The 13557-nt window shown below is 30.5% G+C and overlaps 1 protein-coding gene across 1 annotated transcript in view; it reads left to right on the forward strand.

The window, feature by feature from the left end:
• LOC143082601 (EGF domain-specific O-linked N-acetylglucosamine transferase-like) overlaps window positions 1-12734 on the forward strand; it is a 30945-nt gene extending 18211 nt beyond the window's left edge. The window contains exons 10-17 of the mRNA XM_076258364.1: window positions 511-582; window positions 3202-3288; window positions 5451-5519; window positions 6994-7052; window positions 9274-9301; window positions 10821-10912; window positions 11280-11382; window positions 11854-12734. Coding sequence (XP_076114479.1) covers window positions 511-582; window positions 3202-3288; window positions 5451-5519; window positions 6994-7052; window positions 9274-9301; window positions 10821-10912; window positions 11280-11382; window positions 11854-12018 — 675 coding nt within the window. The 3' untranslated portion in view covers window positions 12019-12734. The remainder of the gene's footprint in view (window positions 1-510; window positions 583-3201; window positions 3289-5450; window positions 5520-6993; window positions 7053-9273; window positions 9302-10820; window positions 10913-11279; window positions 11383-11853) is intronic.
• Window positions 12735-13557: the final 823 nt, after the last annotated feature.

Raw genomic sequence — 13557 nt, forward strand, 5'->3', positions numbered from 1 at the left:
TGATTAGTAAAAAAAAGGCGACAAATAATTTCAGCGTTTCCACTCTTGTCCTATAGAAGGTCTTGTTTTTCTTTGGCTTCCTCAACTCATAAAAGCTGACCGCCATGAAATAGCCCAAAAGTGGCGCTTAAAAGTGGTGTTAAAACACCAACAATAAGTCAATAAAATTGCTCCTATGTATCATCTAATTGTCAAAGTAAATATTTCTTTTCTGATTAAGCGGTAATATTTAATTTAACAGTTTTCAAATTTTTTTTAAAGCTCATGGTACTGTATATATATCAGAAATGTTTGCTACGAGGCGACCTCTTAGAAGAAAAAACTGGTTGAACACGAATGATTTATGCTGTAATCAGAATGTTGGTTATATGTTTTCATGTTTGTTAAATGGCAGTCATTGTAAAAAAAGACGCAACCAAGTTAAAAAAAAATACATAAGGTTAACTTTATTGCAGACAATCATTTTCATGTGATGTATATAAAACTGTATTATTTTTTTTTACTTTACAGGTGTGCTTCAAAGATGCTGTTTTTTCTTTATTACCTAGAATGAGATATGGATTATATTACAATATGCCATTGGTATGTATTATTAGATATGGATTATATTACAATATGCCATTGGTATGTATTATTCTTTGGCTTTCTACTGTCATCTGTTCTTTGTTCTCTTGAAAGAAATTTTTCAAGAACATTTCTGTATTAATCATAAACAGACTTGGGGTAATTGTAATTGTAATCGTTAATCAGCTGTAATTGATTACAATTTATCAAGTAATCAGTGTAATCATTAATCAGCCAAAAATCTGATTACATGTAATTTAATTTAATCAATTACTTTTCAAAATACCCTGTAATCATGATTACTTTTTGATTACATTCTGATTACAATGAAAAAAATCTAAAAATGTGTTTTTGGTCATTAAATGAACGTCTTTGTTATTCATATTTGATAAATTTTAAACATACTAAAATGGTTTGGATACTTTAAGCAGGTCTACTTCAGTAAACAGTAAACTGTTACAGTATTGAAAAGTCATCATTAGCCTAAGAAGAGACATATAATACAATTATATACCTTTTATCTTGGTAAAAGATATTGTACATACATGTATATTCATTGTTTTAAAATGATCTTCATATTAATATTTGATAATAACTGTTATATATTCAAGTAATACTTTTCATTAACCCTGAAATATAATCTTTTGTTAATTTTTGTGATTTTTGTCAACTTTGAATTGACAGGTAGGAGACTAATTAAGGTTTTTATTGCAATTACCAATTGAGTATAGCTGTAGGGAAATATATATGATAAAAGATAAATCAGACATGAAAATTTATCTAATTAGCACAAACTAAATTAAAAGTTGGACAAATATGTTGTTTAAATTTTTTTTGTATTTGGACTAGGCATGTAAAATGCAATCATTTTTAGTACTGACGTATTGTTTACAAATTGATTAAACATTTCTATTAAAATTTAACATAGTTTTAACTGGTAACTTTATTTCATCCATATTTCAACTTCCATAAACTGCAACTTATAATACATATAAATTATGAAAGAGGTCAGAAGACGAACAAAAAAACTCTTGATTATGATATGTCTTTATTAAATTTAATTCAAAATAATTCAGAGATCATTGGTGAAAAAGTGTAATGTATATATATATTATTACCACCTCTGTGTTCTACCATGTTAGGTTGTTCACCTCCAGTGCTGAGCAGGGTTTCCCCTGGGTCAATTATTTTTTTGCCACCTCTTTCGCCAAAACAATATATTTTTCGCCACTTTATCATTTTTTTCGCCAAGTAACAAATATATTTTTTGTTTAAAATTGACCTTTTTTCTACCCCTCCCCCCCTTCTCCCTTAAATAAGATGATTTTGTCCCCATTGTCTCTATGATTATTCCCTCAAACTTATTCTATTAGAGTCTACATTTTAATGAATAAACACTAAACATTTATCTAAAACAACAGAAATTGTTGAACTTAAAAGGGAAAAATATTTATTGTTTTTTAAACAACTTTTCTAAATGAGGGGGCCACTATACTTTTAATAATAAAGAAGATATAAGTCCTGGATATAACAAAATTAATGGAAATGTTTTGATCATATAATACCAGTATAGTTCGTAGGGAAAGTTTCTTTCAAAGACAAATACTGATGTGCCCTTTTGTACTAAGAAGTGGTTTTTACAACAAAACAAAAGCTTTTATCTCATGAAATTGATCCCTCATTTCATGTTCAGTCATACCATTGAAGGGTTACTTGCATTCGAGGGGTTGTCTTCAACCTTTTAGATAGATTTCTTCATTATGATAGGTTTTTTTTCTTGAACATCGTAAATGAAAAAGTTGAGACGTAAAACTATGCTTGAAGCACGTGTGTCACTCAAACGACTTTAAAGTAGTCTCCCTTTAAATCAAATACCAGAATTAAAGTTTTAAATCGGAGATTTTTTCTGGCTTTTGAACATTTTTCGTCACAACAAGAGCTTTCTTTTCTCAGCTAATGAACTATCCTTAAAAGGAGAGGAGACGTCAAAAGTTTGCTTCCAACACGTGCGTCGCAAAGTGGTAAATAAATTCTATATGTGACATTTAGCGGAAGCGATTTAACCATATCATTTTGTTAAATAATTCAATCAACTCCTTTATTAATTAGTCCTTTGTTGTCGATAGCTATAAAATGCAATCAGCTGATTATTGATTTTCCGTCCAAATTTTAATGAGGTCAAGGTGAATTCCAAGTATTGTCTAATTGGGTAAAGTCCGAGAAACTCGAAAAAAAGTAAATAAATAAGATGGAGGAAAATAAATCGTTATATATATTTCTTTCGCCAAATTCTTTCGCAAATGTCGAATTTTTATCGCCACAATTATTATTTTTTCGCAAATTGCGAAAATGGCGACCGCCAGCGGAAACCCTGGTGCTGAGGTTGTGGCTGGTCAAACCAAAGACTTTAAAATTAGTATTTACTGCTTTGCCCTTTCATAAATATATGCAAATATTGAATTTCTGAGAATAGTTTGACACACTATCAGCTTTATTTAGATATGTCAATCAAGTATTACTAAATATTCTGCTTATGAAAATTATGCAATTTTAAGAGTTTGGAGTTCTATTTTATTTGTTATTATGTGTTTTACATGTTGAATGTGATGTGCTGAATTTCCCCTTATACTTTTGTAGATCCCTGGTTGTCATAGTAGCAGTTTTTTCAGGGCATTTAATCAGCATCTGATGCATAGGCTAAATGTCCAACAAGAGGGTCCCTTGGTAAGTGTGCATGTGTGTGATTGGTTATTTGGAAAATGTTAAATTTTCTAAATGATTTGTGTTGCTTGCTAAACTGCCATTTACAAATATTTCAAGCATATTCAGGTCATAGACCCATTACATCAAACATATATCTTTGGATGTGTTGAATAAACCAATCATATTATGAATTGTCATCTCGGTTGACTTGTTTGTTCAAATGTAACTACATGAACTCTAAAAGAACATTAAATGTTAATTAGCAACTAACAATCAATCAATATATAAAACAATCAGTTTTGAAGTCAGTTGAAATAACTATTTTGTTTTAAATTCTGTTATGTAGAATACAAATGAATAAAAGAAATATGAAATTTTTTTTAAGAATTGAATGCTTCTTTTTGTAACTTTATTGGGGTGTAAAAGCGTTGACTGAAGTACATTTTGTATGAAGTGCAGATGTAACTTCTGTATACCATTGTATTGACAAAGGTTTGTCAGAATAAAGATATATACAACCCTATGAAGTTACAAAAAGAAGCATTCAATACTTATAATTACATTTTTAGCTAGGATCATGAAAACACAATTTTATCAAATTTTTATTTAATTTACCTGTGCACTTTATTGTGGGACCTTGTGTCATCATGAATGATAAATTTTACTGTGTAATGCAATTGACTAAGGAATAACACGAGATTGCAGTGTAGCCAATCAGAATAACGTATTATTATAATGAAACATACATCTAATGTAATTCTTAAAAGACAACAACCACAAGTAAGCCAAAACATTTCGTGTATTTTTCCCGTTGATTTATATATTGTGTCATCTCTTAATGTCCTTAATTACGAATCCATTTATTTTTATGCCCCACCTACGATAGTAGAGGGGCATTATGTTTTCTGGTCTGTGCCTCTGTTCGTCTGTCCGTCCGTCCGTCTGTGCCTCCGTTCGTCCGTCCGGTAAAAGTTTTTGGTCGAGGTAGTTTTTGATGAAGCTGAAGTCCAATCAACTTGAAACTTAATACACATGTTCCCCATGATATGATCTTTCTAATTTTAATGCCAAATTATAGTTTTGACCCCAATTTCATGGTCCACTGAACATAGAAAATGATAGTGCAAAGTTCAGGTTAAAGTTTTTGGTCAAGGTAGTTTTTGATGAAGTTAAAGTTACATCAACTTGAAACTTAGTACACATGTTCCCTATGATATGATCTTTCTAATTTTAATTCCAAATTAAAGTTTTGACCCCAATTTCACGGTCCACTGAACATAGAAAATGATAGTGGGAGTGGGGCATCCGTGTACTATGGACACATTCTTGTTTACTCTATTTTATTGTTAACAAGTGATCTTCAACATTAGGCAAGTTTTAATCATGTAGATCACTTTGAGTACCGAATATAATCTAATAGAGACTACCAAAGATCTGCCATAAATACCAATTTATAAAAGAACCAAAAACACTTTAAATATAACTTAAGACAACCATTGACAAGATACTGCCTTTGGATATGTATATTTTGCTTTGCTTAATTAATTCTTTAACACTGAGACTTCTTTTATGTTCTCACACTTTTAGGGAAAAACAAAAGATACATAGAAGTGTGTACAACAATATTAGATAAACGCATCATAGATACCAGGACTAAATTTAGTAAATATGCCAGACGCGCTTTTTGTCTACAAAAGACTCATCAGTGACGCTCGAATCCAAAAAAGTTAAAAAGGCCAAATAAAGTATGAAGTTGAAGAGCATTGTCAGAGGACCAAAACAAGCATTCTGTTTGGGCACTGTATAAGCATTGCACTTACCTTATTGTGGTCTTTAAGCCTACTTTGGATTCATTTATTTTTTGTGGGTACCAATTTTCATGGGTTGAGGGGAAACTATATTTAATAGATATTTGATTTCATGGTTTTGTCAAAGTCTGCATACAAGCCTCAAGAAAATTTGTACTTTGTTTACCATTTAAAATTCATAGTTCCCCTTTGCTGGTGAAATCCATGAAAATTGATATCCGACAAATGATAATTAATTCATAGTAGTTAAATAAATTTAAATAAGCTATAACCTTTTGTGTACATTCAACACCTACAAATATAAGACTAATTTTAAAAGGCAAGGATGCAGCACGTATTAATACATTGTATTTGGCATATTATTTTTTTTTTCAGGAAGAAAAAATAAGAGTTACACTTTTATCAAGAAGTACAAAATACAGAAAGATTCTAAATGAGATCCAGGTGAAATCAACTTTTATATTGAATTACAGTTAAAATAAAAAAGCATGCAAACCAAGAGTTTAAATGCCTTGCTTGCCAACTTTGTTTGGTTGTTTGCTCAGACATTGTAATTAAGATTGACACTTAAATTCAATGGGTAGGTGGAGTATAACAAACTGTTACTCCGCCTCTCTATTAAATTTAGATTAAATATATAGAGAATATCATATGGCTTTTTCACTAGCTATCATATTTGTATCAAACCGAAACACCAATATACTTCCAAGAGCTCTGTGGGTTGATAAATTGTGTGATATTGATAAAGCAAATACTGTAAATTCAGAAATTATTGTGAGGTTTTTATTATTGCAAAAAATGTTACAGAGTTGTAAACGCAATAATTTTATATGAATTAAACAGACTTTTGATGAAAATTGTAAAAATTAAAAGTGCATTTAAGTCTAAAATGACAAAATCGCAATAAAAATGCATGCAATAATTTCTGAATTTACAGTATCATATACACTTTATTATATACCTCAAATTGATGTTTTTTATGTGACATGAGTTCGTACAGATAAGTGGTTCGAAAAAGCCTTAATGCAACAATGAATGATGTCAATGACTTTTCATCATACAGATTAAAGTTGTGATAAATTCTTTGCAACCGTGACTGATATTGATATCATCATGGATGGCTGATACAACAAGTTGACCATATTATATTTCATTTTATCTGTATTTACTACTAAGACTAAGTATATAATAAATGTATTACAGAATGTGATTGATAACAGTAAATTAGGACTATTTTGCAAAGGATAAAAATAATTTAATTCCTGGCTTAATAAAATGGTGAAAATAATGCTCCCCAAAGATTTATTCTATAAGGAATTTCTGATTGAGGAACAAGAAAAAGAAATATGAAATCTTGCAAACTATTAAAGTCCAGCAAATGAAAAGATTACACTTGATTCCCAAATAAACACTTTTACATCATGTCTAACAATTGAAAATTGAAACGAGGAATGTGTCAAAGAGACAACAACCCGACCAAACAGCAGAACACAGCCCAAGGCCATCAAAGAGTCTACAACACATCGAGAAAATCCAACACCGGAAGGCAGGCTTCAGAATGTTTACATGTTCAGCCAAAATGGATGTCACACTAAACTCAGAAACATATAAATGAACCCAAATTTAAAAAAAACATACAAAACTAACAAAGGCTAGAGATTCCTGACTTGAAACAGGCCAAACATGCAATGGGATGAACCATGTTTTTTGAGATTTCAACCCTCCTCCTATACCAATGTAGAATAAAAAAAAAACGCTCAGCATTACTCACAGAAAAACTCAGTTTAAAAGAGGTCCAAGTCCGATGTTAGAATAGAAAACAGAGGAAACTAAACAAAATGACAATGAGTACAATTGTCTGCAATATAAAGAATATGACCTCACAGTATATAAGTATTTATTTGTATTTTTTTTACAGTTAGTAAATGCCATGAAAACTGTAGGTGAATTTGATGTGAGAAAGGTTGACTTTAATCTGTAAGTATTTAATGAACATTACAACAAAATATACCAGCATCTGATTCCTAAAAAAAAATTAGACATATATAAACTGGTACAAACACCAAAAACAACAAGAACAATGAAAAAGTAAAATAACAAAAATACTGAACTCCAAAGAAATTCAAAACTGAAAGTCCCTTATCATATAGCAATATCAAAAGCTCAAACACATTAAACAAATGGACAATAAAACTGTCACATTTCTGACTCGGTACAGACATTTTCATATGTGGATTTTCTGAAACACATGGTTCAGATAGTTTGTTTTGGTAACGAAAGAAAATATAGTTAGGTTCAACCAATTTTGTGTAAGCCCCATCCTCTTTGCCTATCTAGAAAATAAAATGTCATAAAGATCAAACTCTGATTAAAAAACCGACACAATCTAACACAGTTTTCCTCAAGGGGTGCAGAGGTTAGTGCCAGGATTGCTCAGGGTACTCCAGGCCCCTCTCCCAATAAAAACTGGCCAAATAATGTAGGAAAGAATGCTGAACACCAGTAACCAATCGATCAATCATTTTGTTCATCTACCTGTTTTTAGTCTGATCTCAGACATTTTTGTCAAATATTGATTGACCTGTGGCCAGAATTTCGTTTTCCATCTTAGATGGAATGGTTTGTTGTTATATACTGATGTGTACAAAGAATTAAAAACTGATTTTCATATTTTACATATTGGTATTTTTATATTTTTTATCTGTGTAGCTTGTTTTGTATATGCTTGTAATATTTGAGACTGGATAATAAGGAAACAACTTTTAATGAGTCAGTTATAAAGTAGAAGCTTTAATTTGTGCTCATACTTTAGTGAATTGAATGTAGTATTCAGTACTTCTTTTGATATTATTATAAAATATGGTGAAGACTTTTCAATAAACTATAAAAATTAGTCAATATGACTTATGCACAGATCCAGAGTGGTCAAGTCAGCAGTAGATCAATCACTTCTATGATGATACAAAAGACTCATATTCTTTATTTCTAAAAAAATGTTTTGACCACCAATAAAATTATTTGTCATGATAGTTGTCCAATATAGCAATTTTATCCAACAAAACAAACAATATATATGTTCTTTTTAATCCAGAATTTGTACAGTTCAGGTAAGGTGGTCCTGGGGTTTGAGTGAATCACTGTAAAGCAATGGTTTCCTGGCGATAGAAGGTTTTCACAGTTTGTCTAACAACTCCATCCTGTAATACTTGCTAAATACACAAAGAGATATTCTCTGTGAACAATTAAAATCACTTGCATTCACACATATTATGGTATTCATTATTACTTGTGGGATACCAATTTTTGTGGGTATATGTGAATCAAATATAATTGTTCTGAAGGCTGGCATGCAGACTATGTCAAAGCCATGAAAATAATATTTGTTTTTAACCCATGAAAATTTGTACCAACGAAAATAATTCACTCCACAGTAGACAGGTTTTTAACCTGAATCACTCCAGTTTGTATGTACTTGTACCTCCCTTATCTGTATTTAGCTTGTAACTGATCATAAAAAGTCTTTTTAAAGTCATAAGCATGAAAATATAGAGAATTAATAAGAAAAAAAATAACTTTAGTCGTGGCAGCGCTGTGGGAAAAAATACCCTGTTGTTTAAAAAGAAAATATAATGTTAAAAAAAAAGCGTTATAAAATATGGTGAAGACTTTTCAATAAATTATGAAAATTAGTATTACAATTGTTAATTTAAAGAGTAGTAGGATGTGGAAAACTTTTTTTTAGATACAAAACTATTAACTTGTCTCAATTTGGAACTTTTAAAACAGAAAAAAATATCTGAATTTACAAACATATGTTCAAATTTCAGGAAAAGGTCAAACAGATTTCTCTTACCTTCATACAACCTTATGCTGCTGGTACAAGACATCATCGTCAACACCCACGTCATCATCATAGAATAAAATGACTTTTTTACCTTTCCTTCTTTTTTCTCTCTCTCTCTCTTCTTGTTAACCTTTTATATTCTATGAACTGTTTGACTTACAAGCATTTCTCATTATACTATTATTGTATTTATTTATATTGTAATATGGAGAATACTTCATAAGTCTGATTTACTTGTGTCTAAATCATTTTGCTTTAATTTAGCAAATGAAATATGTTTAAACTAAATTGGATGTGGAAACGCTAGTAATGTATGTGAAACATGTTAAATAAATTCACACTTCTATTTTGCAGGGATTTATCATTCCTGGATCAGATTAAGGTAAATTATATTTTTAACCGGATTTTTGTGACAAAAATGTCGGTTATTGATTTGGGGATGTACGGCGGGCGGGCGGGCGGGCGGTCGGGCAGTCGGGCGGGCGGGCGGGCGGCAATCAAATGTTGTCCGTGCATTAACTCATGAACCGTTCAACCAAAGCTTTTAAAATTTTAATATGTTGTTACTGACAACTAAATGAAGGTCAAGTTCAATAATGGCGATTTTGACTTTTACCGTTCAGGAGTTATGGTTCTTGAAAGATTGAAAAATGAAGTTTCCAGTCGTGTATGTGCATTTACGCATGAACTGTTCTACCAAAGCTTCCCAAATTTTAATATGTTGTTACTGATGACAAAATGGAGGTCAAGTTTAATAATGACGATTTTGACTTTTACCGTTCAGGAGTTATGGTTCTTGAAAGATTGAAAAATGGAGTTTCCAGTCGTGTCTGTGCATTTACACATGAACTGTTTTACCAAAGCTTCCCAAGTTTTAATATGTTGTTACTGATGACAAAATAGAGGTCAAGTTCAATAAAGACGATTTTGACTTTTACCGTTCAGGAGTTATGGTTCTTGAAAGATTGAAAAATGGTGTTTCCAGTCGTGTCCGTGCATTTTCTCATGAACCATTCAACCAAAGCTTTTGAAATTTTTATATGTTGTTACTGATGGCAAAATAGAGGTCAAGTTCAATAAAGACGATTTTGACTTTTACCGTTCAGGAGTTATGGTTCTTGAAAGATTGTAAAATGGCGTTTCCATTCACGTTGTTGCATTTACTCATGAACCATTCAATCTAAGCTTTTCAAATTTTAATATGTTGATACTGATGACAAAATGGAGGTCAAATTTGATATTGACGATTTTCTCTTTCACCATTCATCAGTAATGGTTCTTGTGATATTGCCAGGACACAAATAAATATTAATAAATCCGGTTTGCTGTCATTGTGACAGCCTCTTGTAATTATTATAATTAATGGAATAATAATACATATGAATAAAAGACCTTGTGTGAGACACAATCCAAAAAAAAATCACTTAAAGATATCTACATATAAAAGTATTTTATTGGTATTTGTTTTAAATTTTTTGTAGCGAATGGAAATACTGAAATTTAGAAATGAATAAAACACTACAAATAAGTTTCAATTAAAGTTCAAATGAATGCATCTAATACTTCTTGCATTGATTTATAGTGAATACATATTTGTGTTTGTATGTTTTATTTGTAAGAAAAGATTTTCAAGACCTAACATGTACCCAATATCATGAATATGTTTGAATGTATATCAATTTAAAAAAAAATAGCCAAAAATCTTCAATTCAGATTATTTGTGTGTAATTATGTTGTCATACTTGCGGAGTACCACCCCAGGTGTCTTAAAATTAACATCCTAATTGTTAACCCATATATTTAGATCAATTGTCGATTTTAATATATTTAATTTTAGATTAAAAAAAAATCTTTGAACTCATTGAACCTTTCCTTAATTTGATTTTTATTTTTTTTAACAGGTTTCCCACAACAGTGATATATTTATTGGTATACATGGTGCAGGTCTCACACATGCCCTTTTTCAACCAGACTGGGGTGTTGTCATGGAAATGTAAGTATGGTATCAATTATGGAGCTTTTACAATGCTCATTGGGTGTGAGAATTGAGCTGGAAATCTTCTATTGCGCAAGGTTTATACAAACCTTCTTTATAATAATCTATAAAAATAGGGAAATATGGTATGATTGCCAATGAGGTAACTATCCACCAAAGTTCAAATGAAGTGGATGTGAGCAATTATAGGCAACCATACAGCTTCAACTGAAGCCTGCATGTATTGAAACCCATTGGTGGCCTCAGGCCTTTTTGCTACTCTTTTGACTGCCAATTTATAATGATGGAATTCTAATGAAACATGTATTTATAAAATATCATTGATACTTATAAATGATTTATTTAGTTGATGAAATTTTTTTAGATATAATTGTGAGGATGATGGATGTTACAGTGACTTGGCCAGACTTAGAGGTGTCAAATACATGACATGGGAGAAAAAAGACAAATTAATTCAAGAAGATGAGGTATAAAATTACCCAGAATACAGTTTTAAAGATAATTGCTTTTTGAATTAGTGGGAGAAACATATTTTCTTTTCGGTTACATTTAATTTTCTATATTGGGTTATTATTGGGTAGAAATTATGAAATATGTAATTTTATTATACTGCCGGTTTTTTTTGTGGGTTTTTGTTGTTTTTTTTGTTTTTTTTTTATAGAAGACTGTTTTCTGGAAAGAAGGAAAAAAGTCAATGGAGATCAATGAATTATCACCCTTGACCATTTTGTTTTTAATTCTATTCTATTTAATTTATATGTCCTATAAAGACAATTAAAAAGAAGTGGTATATAAAAATATAAAACGAAAAGAGAGAAAAACATGGGACAGAGCTTCTGTAATGTTTAAAACATTTATTAAATAATTTGGTCACTAAGATTTGAAAAGTCTTATATCATTTGTATATCATGTATATAGTTTGCTTGTTATTTTTTCAGGGTCACCATCCTACCTTAGGTGCCCATGCAAAGTTTACTAACTATGAGTTTGATGTGTCAGAGTTCATGAGACTGGTTTCAAAGGCAGCAGACCATGTTAGAAATCATCCTTCATTTATCCAAGCCAGGAAGGAAAAATACAGCAATGTTAAAGATGAACTATGACCCAACTGTTACCTGTACAATCAATTTTATATGACTTTTTTTGGTTAAGTATTATTATTTGTGGGAACCAGTTTTATGGAAAATCTAGTTTTTGTATGTTGGGTGAAAAAGAAGAAGACATATGATTTGATATATAAGCAGTCTGAAATTTAAAATTTAAACCATTGAATCAAAGTCTTTTTTTATTTTTGAAAACAAATAATGATAATATAAATAAGTATGAAAGAAAACAAACAAAATCAAAACCTCAAGATAAGCAGAGGTATGCCAAAATAAAAATACTTCTAACACCATGTGATTTTGAAAGAATGCAATTTGATTAACTTTAACCTCAATGGAATGCAGAATTGAAATTTAGACCACTTACAACAATACTTACCAAACATGGTACAAGCTACAGTAAAACCTGGCTAAGAGACCACCTGTATTATAAGACCATCAATTTTAGATCCCTCTCTAGTACATATCATATAGATTGAACCTGTATTAAAAGACCAACTGTCTCAAGAGACCACTTTTTTGCTCTCCCTTAAGTGGTCTCTTAAAACAGGTTTCACTGTATTTTGATATTGATTTCTTTATCTGTCGTCTGCTGACCATGCACTTAGCTGTAATACTTAAAAGGAGTACTTCTGTAGTTGTTTGAGTCGCACTTTGTGAATCAGCAACTTTACATATTTTAATTAAACTTGCACAGATTCTTCAATGGGACATTTAAGGTGGTACCCAACACTTTCACTAAAATTAATTTGGCCGTTTAATTTTCATAAAATTTTGACAAAGTATTTACTTTGACCCTTAAACAAAAATATAAATATTTTGAAAATTTTGAACCAACCGTTTTGTCAGAAAATTTACACTGGTTATATAGCAGTTTGAGAAACACCAATTTTGATCATTGAGAAGCTTAATATTCCATTTACAACACAACGTAATCAAAACGTTTAGCTGAATTTACAGAGTTATCTCCCTGTAGTGTTAGGTACCACCTTAAAAAAAAAGAGAAGATACCAAAGAGATATTTAAAACTAAAAAGTCAAAGAAAAACTGAAAATAATTTAAAAAATAAAATGGAGTATAATTGCCAATGTAACAACTCTCCAACAGAAAACACATAATGTAGAAGGTTGGCAACTATAGGTCATAATGGCAAAAAAACCAAACAAGAAATAAAAAAAAGTACACACAATTATATAGAAACATTTAGCTGTATATAATATTTTCATTATAATATTTCTAAGCGTTATTCATGCCAAACACAGTCCTGAAGTTAACAACTATTGAATGATAAAGTATACAAAAAAGAATTTCAATATTAAAGTAAATGTATTGTGGTCTAGAGGGCAATTTTTTCATTCCATTTCACTTAAAGGTGCTTATAAATATAAAAATGTGAACTATGTTTACATCAGTTTGTAAGGAAAAATTATACACTGTACTTGTTAATTTATTTGTATTTTGAGTGTCAGTTTTTTTATATGAAATTTAACCAGTGCCTTATAAATAACCAGTGTTTGCATATGATATAAGCAAGGGGCC

This window comes from Mytilus galloprovincialis, chromosome 1 (assembly GCF_965363235.1).
Source record: "Mytilus galloprovincialis chromosome 1, xbMytGall1.hap1.1, whole genome shotgun sequence".
Taxonomy (NCBI): domain Eukaryota; kingdom Metazoa; phylum Mollusca; class Bivalvia; order Mytilida; family Mytilidae; genus Mytilus; species Mytilus galloprovincialis.